The following is a 20,703-nucleotide window of genomic DNA, read 5'->3' on the forward strand; positions in this document are numbered from 1 at the left end:
TATTTCGTATAATTAAGGCAAAATAAATAAAAAGTGTAAAGTAACTATTTATTATAAATATAAAAACAAATTTTATTTAAAAAATTTAATAAAACGAAAGAATTCTTACAAAGCCCATAAAAACAAATAAGTGAGATTACTGTAAATAAATGCTTTGAGGAGAAGCTGGGCCTATGCCTCGGAGCCACTTGTCTGTACTGACAACTAAATGGCCCTCATCCCTCTCAACAGGGACCCAACAAGCAGGTCTTTTGTGTGAGTTACAATAACAAAATTCTAAATAAATAGATGTAAAGTTGAGTATTGATTGTGTTATAAATGATCGAACCATTTAACTTAATATTTGGCATATTTTTATAAAAATTTTGTAAAAATTTGTAACAAGAAAAATAAAGAAAAAAACCATATATACAAATAATATGTTCTTTTCAAAAATAAGATACATTACAATAATTTAAATACAATATATTTCTACTCATACATTAACATAAGTAAAATAACATATTTTTTACAATAAGTAAATAAACAGGTAAACACTGCATTTTTTTACAAAAATTGTATATATATATATGAGTATTCGAAATAAAAAAAGTATAAGAACACGCTGATATTTTGTACATAGGAGGAGGTTTTGTAATATTTTAATGTCAATTACGAAAATTCTTATATATATTAATGATAATGTTTGGTAAATAATGCATAATTATCTTTTTCAATTATATAAAATAAATACTTATAATTAAAGAACGACGTCCGGCAGGTCGTGCGGCCTGGCCTAGGCGCGCATTTGATTTTCGTGCACAATTTTTCTTTCCTTGTAATAAATTTCTTCAGATTCTTTATCGCATAAAAGTAAGACAACAGCTCCAAAAAGAAAAATAGCTGCTCCCCACCCTACTCCATACGCCCATCCAAACTCCCAGATAGGTCGATTAGCTAATATTTTTAATTAAAGTATTTGTTTAAAGGAATTAAACTTTTATTCATTAATATACCTAAATTAAGTTCCCCGGCAAAGCATACCGGATATACTATCAATGCAGATAACACCGCTAATACTGAAAGAATAAATTATATTTTATAAATTAATATATTTGCTGAATTTATTTTATATATACATTCACTCACATGAACAAAGCATAACTATTACCGCTATTCTGTAAAACTTGTATTTCAAATTATGATTTTGTGTTTTTAAACCGAGTCCAGTTAAAATTGTAGCAATAACATCTGTGATTAATGTCAATATGCACAGACCTGCAGTAGCTTTTATATAAACTAAAAGAAATAATTAAATCAAAAATAATTTAATTATATATAATAAAATGGTTATAAAATTAAAAGCAAACACACTAACTATTCTAAATAATCAGATGAAAATACTTGTATGGATAACTTCTTTCACCAATTTGCAACAGAGAACCGCAAATACTTAGAGTACACTTATAAAAACTAAATATAAATGCGCATAAATTGTTTTCTCATGCGCCACTTATACGTATTCACACTAACTACAGAAATAATTCATAAGTATATTCATTAATAAGTACCGGTTCTAATGAATCAGCGTCCCAAGAGCTCGTACAATTTTATAAATAGTGTACATAAGAGTATAAGAAACCAAATAATTTTAGACAATTTATAAGAAATAAAGCATATATTTTTGTTTTAATATCCAAATTTTATATATGTACAGTTTTGAATGGCTGTACTTTTTAGTCAAAATATCGGTACAAATAGTATATATTTTTTAAAATTTATTTTAAAACTTTTTTTTAATACAAAAATATTTTAATCGAACCTTAAATTGATTTTGAGTAGACCTAAATCAACCGATTCTTGACAGTTGCACTTGCTCAAGCAAGCAAGTTTGCCGACAACGTCGCCTCATTTCTTCTGATCCATTAAAATTCCACAAAATTCTAAACTGTGATTTCATTTCAAAGTATAGTTCAGGATCACGTATGGTAAATTCAAGCGTCATAACACCAACATGATTAACCACACCAAGTACTAGTTCAATCTTCAAAGACACAAATGACAGATCACCCGAATTTGACAACTGACTCCTAATTCTTGAATTATAAAATGAATTGTTCTATTCAATTGAGATTGTTTTATAGTGAATGTTGAAAAATCAACGCCTGCTTAACTTAAATCTGGTCTCAGAGGTTGTTCAACTACATAATGGATGAAGTACTCTATGTTATTATGATGGCATTCAACAATATGGATATGGATATAAAACAAGTGCCAAGATAACAACTTCCGTAAATACATATCAATAAAATCAATTTCACTATAATAAAATTTGGATCTTACACTTTAAAAAAAAAGTATTTTTGAATTTGATACAACTATTGTGACGCCTAACAAACAATCAAACAAACAAATTAAATAAAACTACGTAATACTAAATACTTCTAAAAACAGATAATTTCTATTCAAATTCATATTATTATATTAACTTACAAACATCGCGGCTATTGTAACAACCGGGTGGTTCATTTATATTAAATGGAAGTGGTGAAATGACGTCTTCTTCAATGCAATGTACGAAAAGTCCTTGTCTCCAACCTGCTGCCATAAGCCAATCAGTTGATGCTAACGCCATTATCATTAATATGACAACAATCACACCGCATATGAAAGCAATAACCTGAAAAATAATATAATATAATTTTTAATAATAAATATTTTGTCAATATAACGGTAGTAACTATTTTACTTAATAGAAACTATAATATTGAAGTTCTTTACTTCACATAACATCTTTATAGTAAGTACCTAGTATGACTAGGTACTTAAGCATCGATGGTTTTCCTACGACATTTTTTTTTATTAATGCAACTAGTAAATATACTTAGGACTAACAAGCATTTTTAGTTTGATAAATTATAAATATCTACGCTAAGGTTTTATTACTTAGTGAGGTTAGAGGGTTTTATACGTTTTAATCTCCGTGCAGAGTCAATTGCGTTGACTAATTGTAAAACTTCTGCATTTTTATGTTGTGTAATTTTCGATGCGTGGGCAAGAGCATTTGTTTTTACGACGTCCTTGACGGGTTTGATTGCCATGTCACGATGTAGGTCTGCACTACGAATGTACTAGGGCACATGTACAATATTTCTTAGTAATTAGTTTTGGAAACGTTGTATTAGCATAACATTGCTCTTACTGGTACATCCCTATAACTGTATACCGTATGTCCACACAGGCTTTAAGATTTGATTGTAAATCAGGAGTTTATTTTGTATCGGTAAACTGAATGCCTGACAATTAGCTAATTTTTAGCTTAAACTTTAGCTCAAGTTCTTGTTTTTTCATTTTCACATACTCTTTTCAATATAGTTTAAAGTCTAAGCTAAAGTTGCAATTGTTTCGTTCACTGATGAACATTATTAACGGCCAGCTGGAGGGTTTTAGTTGATTTCATTACATTAGAACCAATTGAAGGTAAAGCTATCATCATTAGCAAACGTCGCAATTTTACAATTTTCTGTTACTGGGATATCATTAGTAACAGAAGAAGGAGTATGAGACCAAAAACGCTTCCCTGTGTGAGGTTTCTATTATATTACAAATTCGATGAACTTTTCAATAATATTTGATTATTTTTTGGCAAGTTCTTTAGAATCTCAGCTGTCAAGAGGTCAAATCCAGCAGCCTTTTTGGGTTTTAAAAACTTAATGATGTCCTTTATTTCCTGAGCAGAAGCTGGAGATATGGTCACTTTGCTGTCTGGTTTTATATTAGCCGGAATATTCTTTTCGGTATTTTCTATTGTGAAAGTACATCTAAGATATTCCGGAAAAACTTATGCTTTCTGCTTATTGCTGTTTGCGCAATTATTTTCAAGCTATAATGGCGAGAAGTGTGTCACTGGTTGTGTAAAATTTTTTGTTGTCTTCCAGAGCTACATAGAAATGTTTTAAAGGAGTTGTTTTTAAGATGTCTTATCCTTTTAGTCAATCTTTTACAGACTTTATTGATCAGGGACTTATTTCCAAGAGATCGGGTCATTTGCGACTTCCGGCTAAGTTTGCGTTTTTTGATTATTATTTATATAATTTCATTGGAATAGTTGCAGCCAGTAGTAACCTGCTTTATAAGGGGAGTACTGTTCCAGCAAGCTTTATGTATATTTTGTGGAAATTTTTCTATATCGCTTTCTAGTTGGTATTGATCTTCCATGGCGGTAACATGGATCATCATTGATTGATTTACAACTGTTTTAGAAAGCTTCCAAACTACCTATTTATTAACCAAAAAAAAGGATTTTCTTTTTTTACAATAGAACTGCAAATATTTAAAAATATTGGGGAATGATCCGAGTCCAGATAAGCTTTTATTTATCTTTTATTTCCATTAAACTTCTAGAAATTAAAAAATTCAATAAGATCAGGTATTTTACTTTCATCTGTGGGCCAATAAGTAGGTTTTTACGTCGATATTGTTTCACAACCAGATTGTTGAATAGCTTTAAGAAGTTCCGAGTCCTTAGTCGTAATAAGTCTCGAATCCCAAAAAGTATTTTTAGCAATAAAAATACTCGCCACCAAGAATAAATTTATCTCCAAGGGTCTCTAACACTTCAATACATTTTTCTTTGCCTATATTACGCCGCGGAGGACTATACAAAGCAGCTATTGTTAAGGGTTGGTGGTCAGCTTCGATTTCAACTAAAACTAACTGGAATTCAGAAGGTGGATTTCCTTGGCGATGCTTAATGTTGCTTCGAAGTATAATTGCGCTACTTTTTCGTGTACAATTATCTGAATGAACTGAGTGATAAGTTGAATAATTTTTAAATTTTATGTAAGACGATGGATTTTAGCTATACGGCAAGTGTCAATATTTTGGGTACGAAGCAAGAGTTCAAGAGTTCGAGAGAATTTCTAAACTTTTTAAACGCTTTTCAATCAGCTTATTGAATTCTTTTTGCTTATTTTATTTCTCAAAAATTTGGATAAGGATTACATTTTTAGACTTCGGATTTAAGTTTCCAATTTTAGTTTTTTGTGCCTAGGATTGCATTTTGGCTTCTGTTTGTGTTTTTACAGTACAAAGAGTGTTTTTTTACAATTTTGACTGGTAAGTCACTTTTATGCGTTCCGCTATTGGTTAGTTGTTTTAGGTTTATTTTAACCGAGCTTGTTTTCTTATCTCGTACCTTTTGCAGCTCTTTTGTTTAACTGGTTTCACAGCCCGATTCGTATTTTAAACTTTCGAGATTTTATAGATTTTGTTTATGTCTTCAGACGCGTCGAACGAAACCAAAAACATGTTTAACGGATCTTTAGTTTTCCATTTAAGTTTATTTACCGCTGAAATTGCTTTTAAGCCTTATTTTTGTAAGTCTGCGACTACCGACCCTGAGTTCCACGTATGATGCACATTTTTTATAATGACTTTAATCGGTCTAAATTGCTTATTTTTTTATATGTAAATACCATGGTCTTTGGGTTTCTAAAAGCATTTTTGATAAAATCCTGTACTCTAAACTGTTGCGTTAAGTTGAGATGCGACGCTAAAAAGAAATGCAACACCTATACACATTTCGTTTCTTTGTTACTGTATAAGTTATGGGATCAACTCTAAAAACCACAAATTTGTGCACTGAAATGAGCGTCTATTAAATGAACGCTCTTATAAATTGGCAGCTTTTTTAACGATGCAGTGTTGCTAGTCTTAAGTTTTTTTTAAATTTCTATTATAAAGGCATTCTATTCGACGGGCGCTTTAAATATAAACGCGGACACACAAAAAAAAATTTTTATATACCTGAAGTTCTACGCTGTGCTCCGTTAACAAGACACCTACTTCTATGCGAAAAAAAAACAAGGAAAAAGAAAGATTACCATGCGTAAACACAAAGTGAAGCTATTAACAAAAATCGGTACTTTCCCGCTCTGCGTCTTATACTTCGTTTATACCAAAAAATTATTTTTAGTACACTACTTGCGTATTAGGAACGAAATTAATCCTATGTTATGTATTCATCAGGTGAAACAGTTGCTGTTCACTTAGAAGATAATAACAATTTTTAAACAGAAGCCCTACAATGATGCTGGATTCTAGACGAAATTAGACTTTTCTACAAAAAAACTTTAGCTTTGAAAGGAAAAACTTGTTTAGGTGGAAAATAAAAAAAGAAGCGCTTAACTGTTCAAATTTGTGCATGCCTAGCGAATACAACAGATGTTAGTTATTGGAAGTGCAGTTTACCCGCGTACATTTAAAAATATTAAGCTAAACAGTTGTCTACTCTTTGGAAATAACATCAAAAGACCTAGATGAGACGTAAAATTATAACAGACTGACTGTGTGAATTTCATAGGAAAATAGGAAGAGAAAAACAGAAATTATTAATTATTTATTATTTTTGGATAATGCACACTTTATCTAACACCATAGATGTTTGCTAGCCACTCGATCAAAGCATTATTCAAAACTTAAAATTGCAGTACCGCAATTTTTAAAACATATTTCGTGTTAAATTCTTAAGAACTTAAAAAAAAAGTATAGTAGCCTGTAAGTTGTAAAAGTATATAAAACTACTACCGCAGGGCGGGATTTACGAAAACTTACTTCACCGACAAGTCCATCAACAATTAAACTAAGAAAGATTTTAATGACTCAGAAATAGTTTTACCTGTAGTAAAAATCGAAAGGGTTAGACTACTTTTATTGACTTTAACAATAAATTGTGTATAGCGATACACAATATACTGTTAATATACTCTATTAAAATTGAATTATATATTAGTGAAGCTATAGATATACATACCAATTCGAACGAAAAGGAGATGAGGCGTTGATTCTGAACACCTTTAAAACGTTGAATTTCTTTTCCAAATAGAGGTTCTTAAACACAATGAAGCCAATAAGCGACAAACAAATATTACAAACTTTTTTTAATAAAAATTAAACATTATTTTTTACAAATACCCTATTTAATATATTTTTATCACAGCTAAACGAACCTAATGTTCTTCGCTTTTAATCTATGCTTTTTTATATCGTATTATAGGGCAGAATGCTTTTTGTTTCCAATAAAAGGTGAAAATAATGTATAAATACTGAAAATAACAAATAATAATTATATAATGTTTTGTTAAAACATAGTATGAAACACTTTAAACTATAAGTATTTTCTATGTTTTAATTCAAAGAAACTTAATGAATCTTAATTTATTAACGTAAATTGAATTATATAACATATTACGGATTTTTTACATAGAATTATTCCAATAAATAAATTTCATTTACAATAAATACTTAAATAACGCAACTTAATATAATTATTTTATAATCAATTAAATAAATATTTCTCTTGTTTTACTAATTGTGAATATAAAGTTTGTTAACTTGTTCAAGACTATTATATATCTAAATAGAAATGATAAAAAAAATTTAATTATAAGAGGTCAAACCTTTAACGGACGTGTAATTGTTATAGTTTCGATGGTAGTGGTAGGAGCCATTTTCGATGGAGATGGACGTCGTGAACTATTAAATAAATTATGAATTTATTTTAGTATATCCAAATATATTTATATTTCATACAATTAATCAGTTTATATTTAAACTTACGTATAGTGCAGACGTCAAAACCTGAATCCTTTATAAATTTGCTTAATATAAACTTGGAAATTTTTGTTAGTAAAGGTAAACTTCAATTATTTGAGTGGTGATTACCAGCGTTAGTAGCTGTATATTTGTTTAATTATAAATGCATATGTATAACATTTCTTAATATCTGTTAAATAGAAATAAAAAGCATTGCGTTTTTTTTTTTGCTTATTAAAAACGTTATTGTTTTGTGGTTTTACACATCAACATTAATTAAATAAATTATTTCAAAATAATTAAAATCTGAATATCAATGTTGATATCCGTTTGGATTGTCGAAATTTAAACAAAAGTTGGATTAAAAATGTATACAGAATAAATTATTACTTAATAATTGAAATAATCATTATAATAAAACACATCAAATATCTATAATTGACACATATAAGCCAAATTTAGAAATACGAATATAACTATCGATTGACTTAAAACTGAATAGAATATAATAAATTTTAAATTTGGTTAAATCAAAACAAATGCATTAGTTATAAAATTATTTTAACAAAATTTAACAAAACAATTAACAATTTCAAAATTTATGTAAAACAACAATTTAAAAAAATAAACAAACCATCCAAATTAATAGGAACATCATTTTTACATAAATAAATAATTATAAATGAATACACACAAAATACATTTGCAAATTTATTCAAATAAAAGCGTATGTAATAAAAGTAAAAGAATGCAACATAAAACGACAAATTTTGAAACAGCAGCGACACGAATTTTTTATTTTTAGATTTGAAAATATAAAATGATGCCAAAATATATGCAAAAATGCTGGGCTTTAAGAAATTATAATAAATTGTAGCAACAATAAAAACAGCAACAACAACAATGCATGGTTTTGAATTGAAATGAGTTCAATTTTGAGATATCATCCCACAAGACTAAATACATTTTACAATTAGTAAAATTTACCTTTCTTTAAAGTAATCTAATGTCACGGATTCTGAGTCGAATTCATCAAAGTCAAAGTCTGAGCATTGGTAATCTGATGAGGAGCCATAAATATTAGTGGCAATAATTTTATTATTGTTGTTGTTACTGCTGGTGTTGCTCAATAGTGATTGTTGTAGTTGCGGCAACGATTTTCCAAGATTAATGGACATTTTCTAATTATATATGTATATATATTTATATATATTTGGGACACTCTATTTTTTAACAATTAAAATGATTATTTTAATTTCTTAAAAAGTGGTGTATGTTTATGTTATATACATATATTTAGTATATAACATAGTATTTCTGCACTTTAGAATTTATATATTAACTTATATTCCTTAGTTTACACAATAAATACTATTCCTTCACTTTTCGTAATACGTATTTTTTTTCGATTTTTTTATATATACTTAAAAAAGTCACTAACACAATTCTTAACACAACTTCTATACATTCTTCAATTTCTCTGAAAGCCAATTGTATCTAAGAAATTTCAGGTCTACTGCTTCATGATAGTGTTACCATAAACAAATAATTGTTTGCCTATTAATTAAATATTATACAGATAAGTGGTATAACATGCACAGTTACATATTTTGGTATAAACTATTATACATGTAACATTTTGTTAAAATACTGTTTTAATACTTTTTAATTATTTTTTTTATTATATACGTGTAAAACATGTGTGTGTGGGTAAAATATTTTGCAAGAAATACCTCGATTTAAAAATATTTTATTCATTTTTCTTTTCAAATTTAAAAGTTTTTGTGGTTTATTCTGATTTTGCCATAACATGTGTTAATATTAGTCCTTTTCGGTGGCTCGCAAGTATGGCAAAAAATGCTGCTGGCCTATATTGGCCACGTGAGCATTGACATCACTGTTGCAATCTATCAAGTGTTATGTTTTGACAATTAGCAAATTTTGCATATGTGCACATAAATTAAGCAAATTACATACTGTATAAGTATAAAAATAAATAATAAACATAGATTGAAAATTGAAAATGAATAGAAAATTAAGAGGAATGGGAAAAATGTTGAAAATTTTAAAATAAAACACTGAAATTTTCTTTTTTTTCAATTTTCAAGTTTATGAAATTTTTGAATTCTGATTGAATTTTTATTTACATGTAACTTTTCACATATGATTGCAATATTCGTTTTAATTTCCAATGAAGGTTCAAAATAGTTCGCTTATTGCGTTGGTAAACTATACTGGCCGAGGTAGAGAAAATAGTGTTGTTGTTTTGCATACATTTCGGCCAGCATAGGCCAGTATAGGCCAGCAATTTGCTGTTTTTTGCCGTAATTGTGAGCCACCGAAAAGAGCTATTGATAATTAAAATGAATACAGAAATAAAAAGAATTAAAAAGAATGTTGGAAATTTCATAATAAAACACTGAAATTTTTTCTTTTTTCCCAATTTTTAAATTTATATTTTTGAATTTTTTTTGAATTTTTGTTTACATATGATTTTTGACATATGATTGCAACATACGTTGGAATTTCCAATGAAGATTTACAATAGTTCGCTTATTGCGTTGGTAACACTTTATTCTTTACTGGTCGAAGTGTTTGGCCAGTAAATAACTATTGGGCTAGATAGATAAAATAGTGTTGTTGTTTTGCATATATAGTGTTGTTGTTTTGCAGCATAGACCAGCAACTTGCTGTTTTTTTACAACACTTGCGAGCCTACTGTATATGATTGGTATACTAAATGTATGAATGTACATTGTATGTACATTTGGAACTCATTTATACTGTAATATTAATTTTCAATTTTAAAATTCTTTATTTTAAATAAAATTACTTTGAAATTAACAATTATTTAATAAAGGCATATCACACACCTACGAAAATACCTGGAAAGCCTCCTCAAAAAAAAAATACTCAAGTCCAGGGTTGGAAAAAGGTGGGAATGGAAATAAAACCGCGCCTGCGATCCAAGTCGGATGCAATCTTTATTCGGAGAAGAGCTTAGGGGATATCTTCAGGTCCATAAGGAATGATTAATCGCTTAAGGACCTTGGCGGCTCGGTCAGTTGAGTTTGACACGACTGTTAAAAATGAGTTGCTGCTAGAGCTTAAAAAGGCTCCAGAAAGCTACACGGTGGCTTTTCAGTCAGCAGTGGAAACTGTACTTGGCGACTTAGTAGGTGTGGCGGCACTGACTCACTGTAAGACAGTGGTCATCAAAGACCAGGACGAAATCACATCCGAACAGGAAATTTTCGGTGTTTTTCATCTGGAAAGTGGGATAAGTGAACTTGAGAAACCAACATCTGCATCGCGGGTGGAAAACAACGAGGTTTAATAATAGCGTTTATAAAACTCCCGGCATCACATGCAGATAAATTGCTCAAACTCAGAAAGATTCGCATCAGTTGGTCAAACTGTTGAGTCATGGACTGTGTGGAACCGAAACGCTTTATGAAATGTTGGCGCTTTGATCGCAAATCTTCAAACCGTAAATTCCCAGAAGATCATAGCCGAAAATGTGGTGAGCAGGACCACTTTGCCTCTGAGTGCAACAAGTACAGCAAATGGGTCCTATGTGGAGGCAAGCACGTGTTTGGAAACGCGCGCTGTTCGGAATTTAAGAAGGCAGTGAAAAAACTGCTTAAATGAGGATTGTGCAAATCAATCTCAATCACTACAGGGCTGCACAGGACCAGCTTTCCATATGGCTTATGAATATGAAATATGAATATAACTCTTCTGTGTGAACAACATCATGACGAAACGAGATCCTTGTGGATTTAGGACTCCTCCTTTAAAGTATTGTGGAGCCTTTTAATATTCTACTACAGTTAGCCGACGCTTTTTTACTTGGGTTAAGGTAGATTAGATCTTCATGTTCTCCTGCTATGCTCCTCCAAGTTTGGATTTACAGAAATTTGAGTAACAATGCTCCGACATTCCGACAGAAACCAGGGGTAAGTCTCCACTAGTCATTGCGAGAGACTTTAACGGTTGGTTCATTTTTTGGGGTGTCTATCATAGCAACACCATAGACTGAGTGCCCTTAGGGTGGTTTTCTAAAATGGATGTTGTGCTTCTTAAGACTGGCGAACATACGTTAGATACAGGTAGAAATTGATCTGCCATCAATTTAACGTTTGCTTACGACACGCTAGCAAAAAATATAAAATAGCCACTTGAAGACATTTACTTGCATAGTAATCATCGTGCTATCATTAAACTCTGCATGCCGCCAATGCGCATTACAAATGTCTGCTTGAGATGAAAAAAATGACTTTTCGACAACAATATCTTCAAACTGGTCTGGTGCGAGAATGCTGAGTAGTCGAAGTTTCCTGCTAGCAAGGCGACAACAGTTTCTTCAAATGAATTGTAGCTTGTGACGCCGCCCCGAATCCCGAGCGTCGCGATAAACAACTATAAAACCAGCCTACTGGTTTAATGAAAACTCACAACAATTCTACGACAACTAAAATGAAGTAGAGCAGGAAGCGCTCCTTTAGTGAACTATATCAGAATGCTGACGCTAACCTTTGGGGGGAAAGCCTATAAGATGGTGATGCTCTTGATTCGTGACGATAGAATGCCTCAATCGACGGATTCGCTGGTAATAGACCGCATAGTGACTACGTTGATTCCACCAACGGATGACAGGGTGTTTTTCCCGGTACTCCTCTTCTCTTGGTTACAATACCGCAGGACACAGTTAATGAGATAAATGCTTCTACTAAGCGCATAAGAACAATATGGCACTTAGCGCAGACGGCATCGCTAGTGAGCGCTTATTGCGGCAATTAAAACTGAACCAAACGTATTTGCAAACACTTGCAAAAAGCAAGACGTGGTCCTACTCCTTAAATCGGAGAGAGATCTGCAGAATCCAACGGCGTATCGATCATTTTGTCTGTTGGGGTAAACTCCGGGATCTGTTATGGTCAATCGCTTGCATAAGTCCCTGGAGTACCTCGGAGAACTTAGTGAGCGGCAATCCGGTTTCGAAAAAGAGAGGTGTACATCGCACGCCATTGACATTGCCCGTGAATCCACTTACGGTGAAGAAGAAGTGGTACAAAAATGTGTGTAATTACTTTAGCGGTATACAGCTTCAGGTCCGGGCAGAAGCTGGAATCGTTCGCAAGTACACGGTCACTTGTGCTGTTCTGTAAGGCTTCGTACTTGGTCCTGCACTATGGAGCGTGATGTACGACGAAGTACTTGAGGTCGTCCTTCCAAATAACTGCACAAGCGTTGGCTGCGTTGATGACCTTGCAATCACCGTCATTGCGAAAAAGATAGAGGAAATTACGCAGCAGTATATAGCAGCTGTTGATAAAGTAACCATTTGGCTTCGCGAAAATGGACTCCAATTAACGGTTTAAAGAACAGAAGGGATGCTTCGCAGTACTCAAACAACGAGAGAGATCTTCCGAATAGCCTCAAATCCATTCCTGCGATATCGGGGTGTTCTCATAGATACCAGGATCACCTTTAGAGACCATATAAAGGCGTTAAATGAGAATGCGGTTAGAGTCACAGTTTCCCTATCACAAGTTGTGACAATAACTTCACATAATAATCACATACGCTGCAGGCGCAATAAGTACATACCGGCTAAGCGCGCTACGTATAATTGGTTGATCATGACTTAATTGAGAATTATTGAATGACTACGTGCCATCGAGGTCCGTCACCAGAGAGGCAGTCTTTCAAGAAATGAGACTGTTACTAACTCGTACGTCCTAACTAACAATTTGTGCTGATGCTCACGACGTCTTCTGATTTAATATTTTACGGTAGTTCTAGGAGGGACTTTCCGTCTGGACATGAAGTCATATTTTTAATGGATTAAAATCCCGCAGACTTAAGCTTTTATTGATTTTGAATCCTCGTTAAAAAAACAAATCCTATCAAGTGTAGCAGTCATAAAAAATTAATGCAAAAATTAATCTTTAAAAATTACTCAAGTGTGGCATGGGTCGTTATTACCATATTAGGCCTTTTCTTTTGTAAGCGTTTCACAAAAAAAAATATTCGTATCAATAATTGCAAAGAAATTCTATTTATTTTCGAAATTTTAACTTTAAATTTTATTACGTATTTTGCACATAAAAGCCTAACAAAATTTCCATTTTGTCCAGAGTTGTTATGGAAAGTAGTGTTTATTTTATTTGTTCTTTTGCGGCATGCTTACAAAAGAAAAGGCTTATTTTTATCATAATTTTTATCCATTATAAATAACATTATTCACAATAGAGTATGACATATGTATTTTTTTTAGAATAATTCGAAGAATAGGAGTCACGACATATTCGAGTTCGACAAGATATTGACAAACCAATACTCGACTCTAAGCGAAATAAGTATGAGTAAGACGTTTTCAATCAAAAAAAGGACAGAGATCGAGTATATAAATAATTTGGATATATATAGGCCTTGTGTTAGTTCGAGTAAATTGAGATGAAATAAATTGAAATATTAAAGGGATTTTTTGGATTACACTTATGAAAATATATAGATTTATTGCACTTATTTATTATTTTTGGTTAAAAGTTTTCAAATTTATTTATGAAACATCTGATATTTTTTTACAATGAAAACACCTTTTTTACCCAATTTTTAGTCGAAATTCTGGTAAATACCAACATTCGCTGCCATACCGACATAATTTACTATTTCCCTCAATTTACTATTATTTATTCGAACTTGCACATGGTCATAATATCATATTTGTATTTATAATTATCTAACATTTTTAGCATATTTTTAAATGGATTTTGCATTACACATAATGACACATAGGGTCGCAGATATGTCGACATAATTACAAAAGTCTAAACTTTATGGTCTAGCTTTAACCACAAGAACGATTTTGTACAATTAGTTTGATAACGCAGACTCGATAGCAGACACTTTCCCAAATTCGCTATCTACAAATCTTTCGACATCAAGCCTTTAGATGACTATCCCTAGTGATCCGTAGCGCGAAGATACTTTAACAGGCATAATAATTATCCCTCTGATATTATTCACCCAGCTTAATTTTCTATCGACATAATTAATAATTTGACGCAGAACCCTCTATAATTCCTGTCCCATTATTTAGACGACATCATCCCCGTTTCTCCTGTAATTTCGCTCTGCAACCGAGTTACAACAATAACGGTTTGACAGTTTACTCTTAGTCAGTAATTAGTATTTAGCACGAACAACCTCTCTTCCATCCCTCACTTCCCATTCCGATTCCAATTTTGGCTTAGATATTTTTGTTATCTAACTGCTAAACCTTCTATATTCTAATATCTGCCATTTTCTTGATTACTGGAATACAGTTTCAGCTCTTGATCTTACTGTCCGCAGGATAAAATTTGACTACCTTGTATTTCTAAGAAGTCGTTTAGTGGGTTTAAGTCTTACATAGTGGCTTTCGATGCTTTCCACTTGTCGAAACAAAAATGTGTTTGATATAAATATAATACTTATGAGTATCTCGAATTTAAATATAACTTGAAAATTGGTATATAAAGATATAATTATTAATTATAGAATTTTTATCCGATATTTTTACCTCTTGTTAAATCACTTGTTTGTTATACGTAGATAACTGCTTGTTAAGTCCTTAGTTGTTTAGTTGTTCATTTGCATTTTACTCACTGCGATTAGTTAATCGATGTTTAAAAGAAATTAAAACAGTTATTACTTTTTTGATTTATTACGAATCATGAGTTTATAAATTTATTTATGTAATGTGTTTTTATTTATTTGTGCATATTAGTTAACAAATGAAATGAATTTCATTTTTAGCATGCTCATTTTAGCATCTATATATGCTCTCTACATATTCTCTATATACTCTATAACCTAACCGATTAGAATCAGGATAAATGGAAGAAACAACTTGATTAATATAATTAAAGGTAGTCGGAGACGAAAGAATAATAAAAACTAGTGTAAAAATATATTAAAAAATTAGTTAGCTTAATAAACTAATTAAATGTAATTAGTTGCAAGACTTTAATGCAGTTAAAATAATTTTTAAAATAAATTGCAACTCTGTTATTTTACACATATAATACACATATTATCATAAAAAGTAGTTGTCATCAATGAACATACACAGTTTTGTTTAATTAGTTTCAAAATCAATCTTACTTTTTGTGAAAAATCGCTGGACGAATTAAACAAATATTATATTCAAGTTACAATATGTCGGAAACTACATCAGATAGGTCATTACGTTCATGTCAATTTGTTAATAGTGAAGAGGACTCAGTCGAATGTCCTTCTTGTAATCAGAGGATAAAAAATTTTGAAATTGATAATCATTGTAAACAGGAACTTGAACGATTAAAAGAAGATCAGCAAAAGACTGCTGCAGAATTAAGAAATAATTCGTTAAAAAATAGCACTGATGAACTCTGTAGACCGTGGACGGATTTTAAAAGAGTGCAAAGAAATCGTCAGGCTCGTTTAAAAGTTAGTTAATAACTATCGATATTATATTTTCTTAATTATTTTATGTATTTAGCAACGTTTAAGAAAACGACCTCAAACATTACCAGAACATCCGTGCCCACTTTGTGGCAATATTTATTTGAAAGATGAAATTCAAAACCACGTAGAAGATTGTTTGCAGAATAACACTAGAAATGGCAGCATTAGTGATGAAGGTATTGATGAATATGAAGAATATGAATGGGCTGGTCAGAAACGGATACGCGTCTCAAGTTTACTTCAAGGCGGTTATGCGGCAATTGGTATTGGACAGACTATAGTGAATCATACCAATTTAAGTGATAATGAAGAGGATTTAAATGTAGATGAAGACGATACTCAAGTATATGGGCCGGCACAGTATAGCGAAAATGATTTATCATCAGCATTCGTTGAAACAAATGAAAATATTGAAAGCAACGAACATTCGAAGGACATGCCTGCTTTAAATAAATTTGTTTTAAATAATGAAACCGAAGAGTTATCAAATACTGACTATAGGAGAAAAATGTTTGGAGGAGATGCAGTGAGTGAATCGACGATGCATACACCAACAAGTTCGAGTTCTCCTGCTCATTTTATAAATATTATTGATTCTTTAAAGATTAAATTACGCCAATATGAAAATCAGATACCAAATAAGTACAAATGTTTAATATGTTTAGATGATTATCGCAATCCAGCGATTTCTGTCTCCTGTTGGCATGTACACTGCGATAAATGTTGGTTACGTTCATTGGGTATGAGAAAACTTTGTCCTCAATGCAATGTGATTACAACGCCAAAAGATTTAAGACGAATTTATATGTAATATATATTTTAATATGCATTAAATGTAAGAAAAAAACAAAATTTTGCCATTCTTTTCAATATATATTACTTATGAGGTAACGAAATCGAGGCCTGAAGTTTTACAGCTTTAGTTATTGTGAATAAATGACATATCAAATTTGTTAAGATGCTTATAACATATGGATATATGATTTTTTAAATATTTTCAATAATAAGTTTGCAATAAAATTTAAAACTACGCGAACATATTTCAAAGATTAACTATGACAAAATGCAATTAAAATGTTTGAGAAGTGTGGAGAATTTAAAAATGAAATCCCTACTAAATTCTTTTTTATAATAATTATTCAAAACATTCAACTTTTAGTATGATTGTACTGTCTGATTTATTTTACAGATTTTTTAATTATTTCATATTTCTATGTATGTATAGATTTAGGAATATTGTTATGCAGTTATCACATGAACTTATCCTTAATATGTTGTTGAAAAGTGCATCGAAACCCACTCTCGTTAACAGCACATGATCAAGTTAATTTATTGAAAATATAGATTGTTTATAGTAAAATAATGGTTGACTTTTATAATAATACCATAACATTGCATAAAAAACAGTTGCTCTATATTTTACATCAGATGTGCTGTGAAAATGAATAGATAATTGTTTTATATAGAAATTCATATTTTGAAATGATCGAAACTAAATGCAATTGTATTAAATTTAATTGGAATTGTGATACATGTTATGATTTCATTTTTGTCAATGGGTTATCTTTAAAATATTTTCGGTTGATAAGAAATCTTTAGATTGTTAGAAAGAAAAGCAATCCGCAAACAAGTACAGTAAATAGAACTACTTTCAGTTTTATTGTTTTTCCTCATTGTCAACAATGCATTCTTTGATGTCGTCTCTCTTCCACTGTATTTCGCATATATCATACCACAGTTGATCTCAATTAATATTAATTGTAAATAAGAGACACATATGAAGAGAGCAATAGATATCAGAAAACATTTTTAAAATAATGTTTGAATAAAAAGCTCTTTTAGATAAAAGAGATACACTGCTTTCTAAATTTTAGAATAGCTTGCATTAGTCAAAAATAATAAATTTGTTTTCTTCAAATAAATAAGCATATATTTTCTTCCATTCATTAATTTTCACAAAAAAATTATTTGCTTAAAGCAGTAAAAATTAGCAACAATTTGCTTTGTCTAGTAAAGCCGCCATATAAACATCAATTCCAAATGCATGTTTTGATCTTACTTGCTTTAACAGAATTGTATTCATTTCTGTTAAAATCATAATAACAAAATATATGGTATCAAGAAAATGTGGATAATGTTAACTGGCTAAAACAAATTGTTGTTGTGCATCTAATGTTGGTCCACTTCAACAAAAGCTCTGAAATGTATAAGAGCGAACTGCGACATCTTATAGAATTTGTTATTTTTGCAGTCTGTTAGTCTATACTCCATCTATTGATGAAGAGAATAGTGCAGTCGATTTAAGATTAAGCGTTGCAATGATGAAACAGTGAAAATTCATCCTAATGTGTAAATAGTGTTAACGAAAAAATATCAATATCGAGATTTAGAGAAGTCAAATATTGTATTTAATTAATAGAATTAATCATCAATTCAAAAAAATTTATTACATAGTTTTTTTTTCGTTAACTAAACATTTACATTACGTGTATTTCATTTCAATCGGTTTATGGAAGTATATAAACCATAAATCTGTCGATCGTCCAAAAAAGAAAAATCTGAAGAAGAACTCTACTCTCTCGGGTAAATTAAACAAAAACCAATTATTTGATGCTGCAACATAGATAAATTCTGTATGACCTCTTTAGAAATATATGCAATTCTAAACTATAAAAAAAAAAAAGAACTTTGAAAATATGCAACAATCAGCTGTACACTGAGCTTACCTTAGCAAAAAAAAAAACAAGTAAAATTATTTAAACTTGAACAAAAAAACTGTCGATCACAATGATACCTGCATAGTTTTAGAAGCGGAAAGATTCTCAAAAATCTTATAAGGCTTACTATACGAACTCTACAGCACTTATTCACCGAAGTTCAGCAATATTGTGGACTCTATACCCTGTACTCTATTCTTAATTCTGTTTTTTCAGTTAACAGAGAATTATTATGGAAAGTAAATTAACATATAGAAGAATTTGAATACGCCGAGTATATTGTCATACTTACACACGATAATAAACATATAAAAAGTAAATTGATTGAAAAATCAAGATTAGCAGCTCTTACTATAAAGATTTCAAGAATACTTCCTGCTATAGGCAGGAAATATTCTTCTGATATTCTGATATTTCTTTCTGATATACCAGACTGCACCAGTTATCATTTTTAGAATCTTTGCTTGAGCTCTTTGCAGGATTTCTATGTTTGACGAACAGGCATTGCCATATAGCTGTAAGCTATACATAGAGATTGGCTTAATGACTTGGTAGTATAATAAGACTTTGTACTTTAAACATGAAGTAGACTGATGACCGATTAGCCAGTGAAGGCTTAAAGCCATGAACTTCATTTGAGTCCTTTTTGTTTCAATATGCTTTCGCCAAGTTAAGCGTTTGTCAAGGTGAATACCAAAGTACGTCACTGTTTCTGTATGTGGAATTGCTATTCCGTTGAGAGTAATAGTTGGAAGGATCTGCTAAAAGAGAATGTTATATGAACACATTTTTGCTCATTGCCTTTAATTCGCCATAGTGACAACTATCTTTCTACGAAGCACAAATAATTTTGTAGTTGGCTGGAAGCTATTGTGGCATTTATATATCGGCACAAAATAGCTGTATCGTCAGCAAACGTTGATGGATCGTAAAAATATGCACTAGTCGGCATAAGTATTTTAGCAAAACCTTTTTGTGACTATTAAATCTAGTTTTGCTTAGTACCGCTACATAACGGTGCAAAAACGAATTCCAAACCAAAGCATGTATTTTTATCTCAGTGCATGCCAAATTTTATATTGTTTACTGTTAGTATTCTCTTTGTGCTGATAAGAATCCATTCAGACAACGAATCTTGGCATCTTTGTGTAAATGTTTTTTAATTTTGAGCACGTGGAAACAAAAAAAATAGATTTGTATTTAACCTTATTGAATTACAAATTATTAAAACACATTGGCAATATGGCTGAATTGAGTTTGGTTACCAGATCTTCAATGGTAGCAAAGTTTTACAATGGAACGGCAGTCAAAGATATAGCAAAGAAGTTTAAGGTTTCGCATCAAACTGTTTACTATCAAATTAATAAGTTTAGAAAGCATAATAACATAAGAAACTTAACGAAATCGGGAACAACGAGTCCTTCTAAGGAAATTCAAAAAAAAATTTCTAAAGCCTCAAACTGCTGCAGATAACTAGAATTTGGCGGCCAAGACCAAATTCGTGACGTTTTACGGAAGACGATTTTAAGACAATAAAAGCTAAGGATGTACCGTGCATATCAAAAGCAAACAAACTTAAAAGACTGGCCTTCGCTAAGGAACATCTGCACAAGCTAAAAGTGTTTTGGAGAAGCGTTCTATGGACAGATGTAAGCTCTTTTGAGTATAACTCATCCAAAACACAATTTTTGTAAGACTTCCAAAGGTACAAAAGCAAATAAGACGTCCCGTTTTTCAAAACGTGAACCAGGGTGGAAGCTCGGTCATGTTCTGGGGATGTGTTGCATATAATGAGCTGGGTGACTTGGTTCCTATCGTCGGCACAATGAACCGAGGTTAATAATTGACTACTCTAAACGATTATACGTTTCTTTCCTTAGATAGGCTTTTTGGAGAATCATTTATCGTGTAACAG

The 20,703-nt window shown here is 31.1% G+C and overlaps 2 protein-coding genes across 4 annotated transcripts; one reads left to right on the forward strand and one right to left on the reverse strand.

Annotated features, from left to right (window-relative positions):
- Positions 1-557: 557 nt before the first annotated feature.
- LOC119679063 (transmembrane protein 47) lies at positions 558-9,088 on the reverse strand. Of its 3 annotated transcripts, none has more exons than XM_038091213.1 (7): positions 9,017-9,088; positions 7,600-7,765; positions 7,440-7,515; positions 2,473-2,659; positions 1,129-1,278; positions 996-1,058; positions 559-936 (listed from the first exon to the last, which is right to left on the reverse strand). In XM_038091213.1, exons 3-7 carry the CDS (start codon positions 7,488-7,490, stop codon positions 776-778), a joined length of 612 nt encoding a protein of 203 aa, XP_037947141.1. In that variant the 5' UTR covers positions 7,491-7,515; positions 7,600-7,765; positions 9,017-9,088; the 3' UTR covers positions 559-775. The 3 variants fall into 3 exon arrangements, with proteins under 3 accessions (XP_037947139.1, XP_037947141.1, XP_037947140.1); XM_038091212.1 differs by lacking the exon at positions 9,017-9,088 and adding an exon at positions 8,563-8,654; XM_038091211.1 differs by lacking the exons at positions 7,600-7,765; positions 9,017-9,088 and adding an exon at positions 8,563-8,820 and having other exon boundaries at positions 558-936.
- Positions 9,089-15,679: 6,591 nt separating this feature from the next.
- LOC119684396 (E3 ubiquitin-protein ligase RNF220) lies at positions 15,680-16,911 on the forward strand. The gene is made up of 2 exons (XM_038098430.1): positions 15,680-16,053; positions 16,106-16,911. The coding sequence occupies exons 1-2, from the start codon at positions 15,784-15,786 to the stop codon at positions 16,880-16,882; spliced, it is 1,047 nt and encodes a 348-aa protein (XP_037954358.1). The 5' UTR covers positions 15,680-15,783; the 3' UTR covers positions 16,883-16,911.
- The last annotated feature ends 3,792 nt before the right edge of the window (positions 16,912-20,703 follow it).

The sequence above is a fragment of the Teleopsis dalmanni genome, chromosome 2 (genome assembly GCF_002237135.1).
Source record: "Teleopsis dalmanni isolate 2A chromosome 2, ASM223713v2, whole genome shotgun sequence".
NCBI lineage: Eukaryota > Metazoa > Arthropoda > Insecta > Diptera > Diopsidae > Teleopsis > Teleopsis dalmanni.

Bases quoted from the DNA above. Each gene is read 5' to 3' on its own strand.
- LOC119679063 (XM_038091211.1), bottom strand. From the start codon at position 8,753: ATGTCCATTAATCTTGGAAAATCGTTGCCGCAACTACAACAATCACTA. The intron at 7,516-8,562 runs GTAAATTTTACT...TTTATTTAATAG, and splicing joins TTAGATTACTTTAAAGAAAG to TTCACGACGTCCATCTCCAT. The intron at 1,279-2,472 runs GTAAGTTAATAT...TATTTCTTTTAG, and splicing joins TTACAATAGCCGCGATGTTT to TTTATATAAAAGCTACTGCA.
- LOC119684396 (XM_038098430.1), top strand. From the start codon at position 15,784: ATGTCGGAAACTACATCAGATAGGTCATTACGTTCATGTCAATTTGTT. The intron at 16,054-16,105 runs GTTAGTTAATAA...TTATGTATTTAG, and splicing joins ATCGTCAGGCTCGTTTAAAA to CAACGTTTAAGAAAACGACC.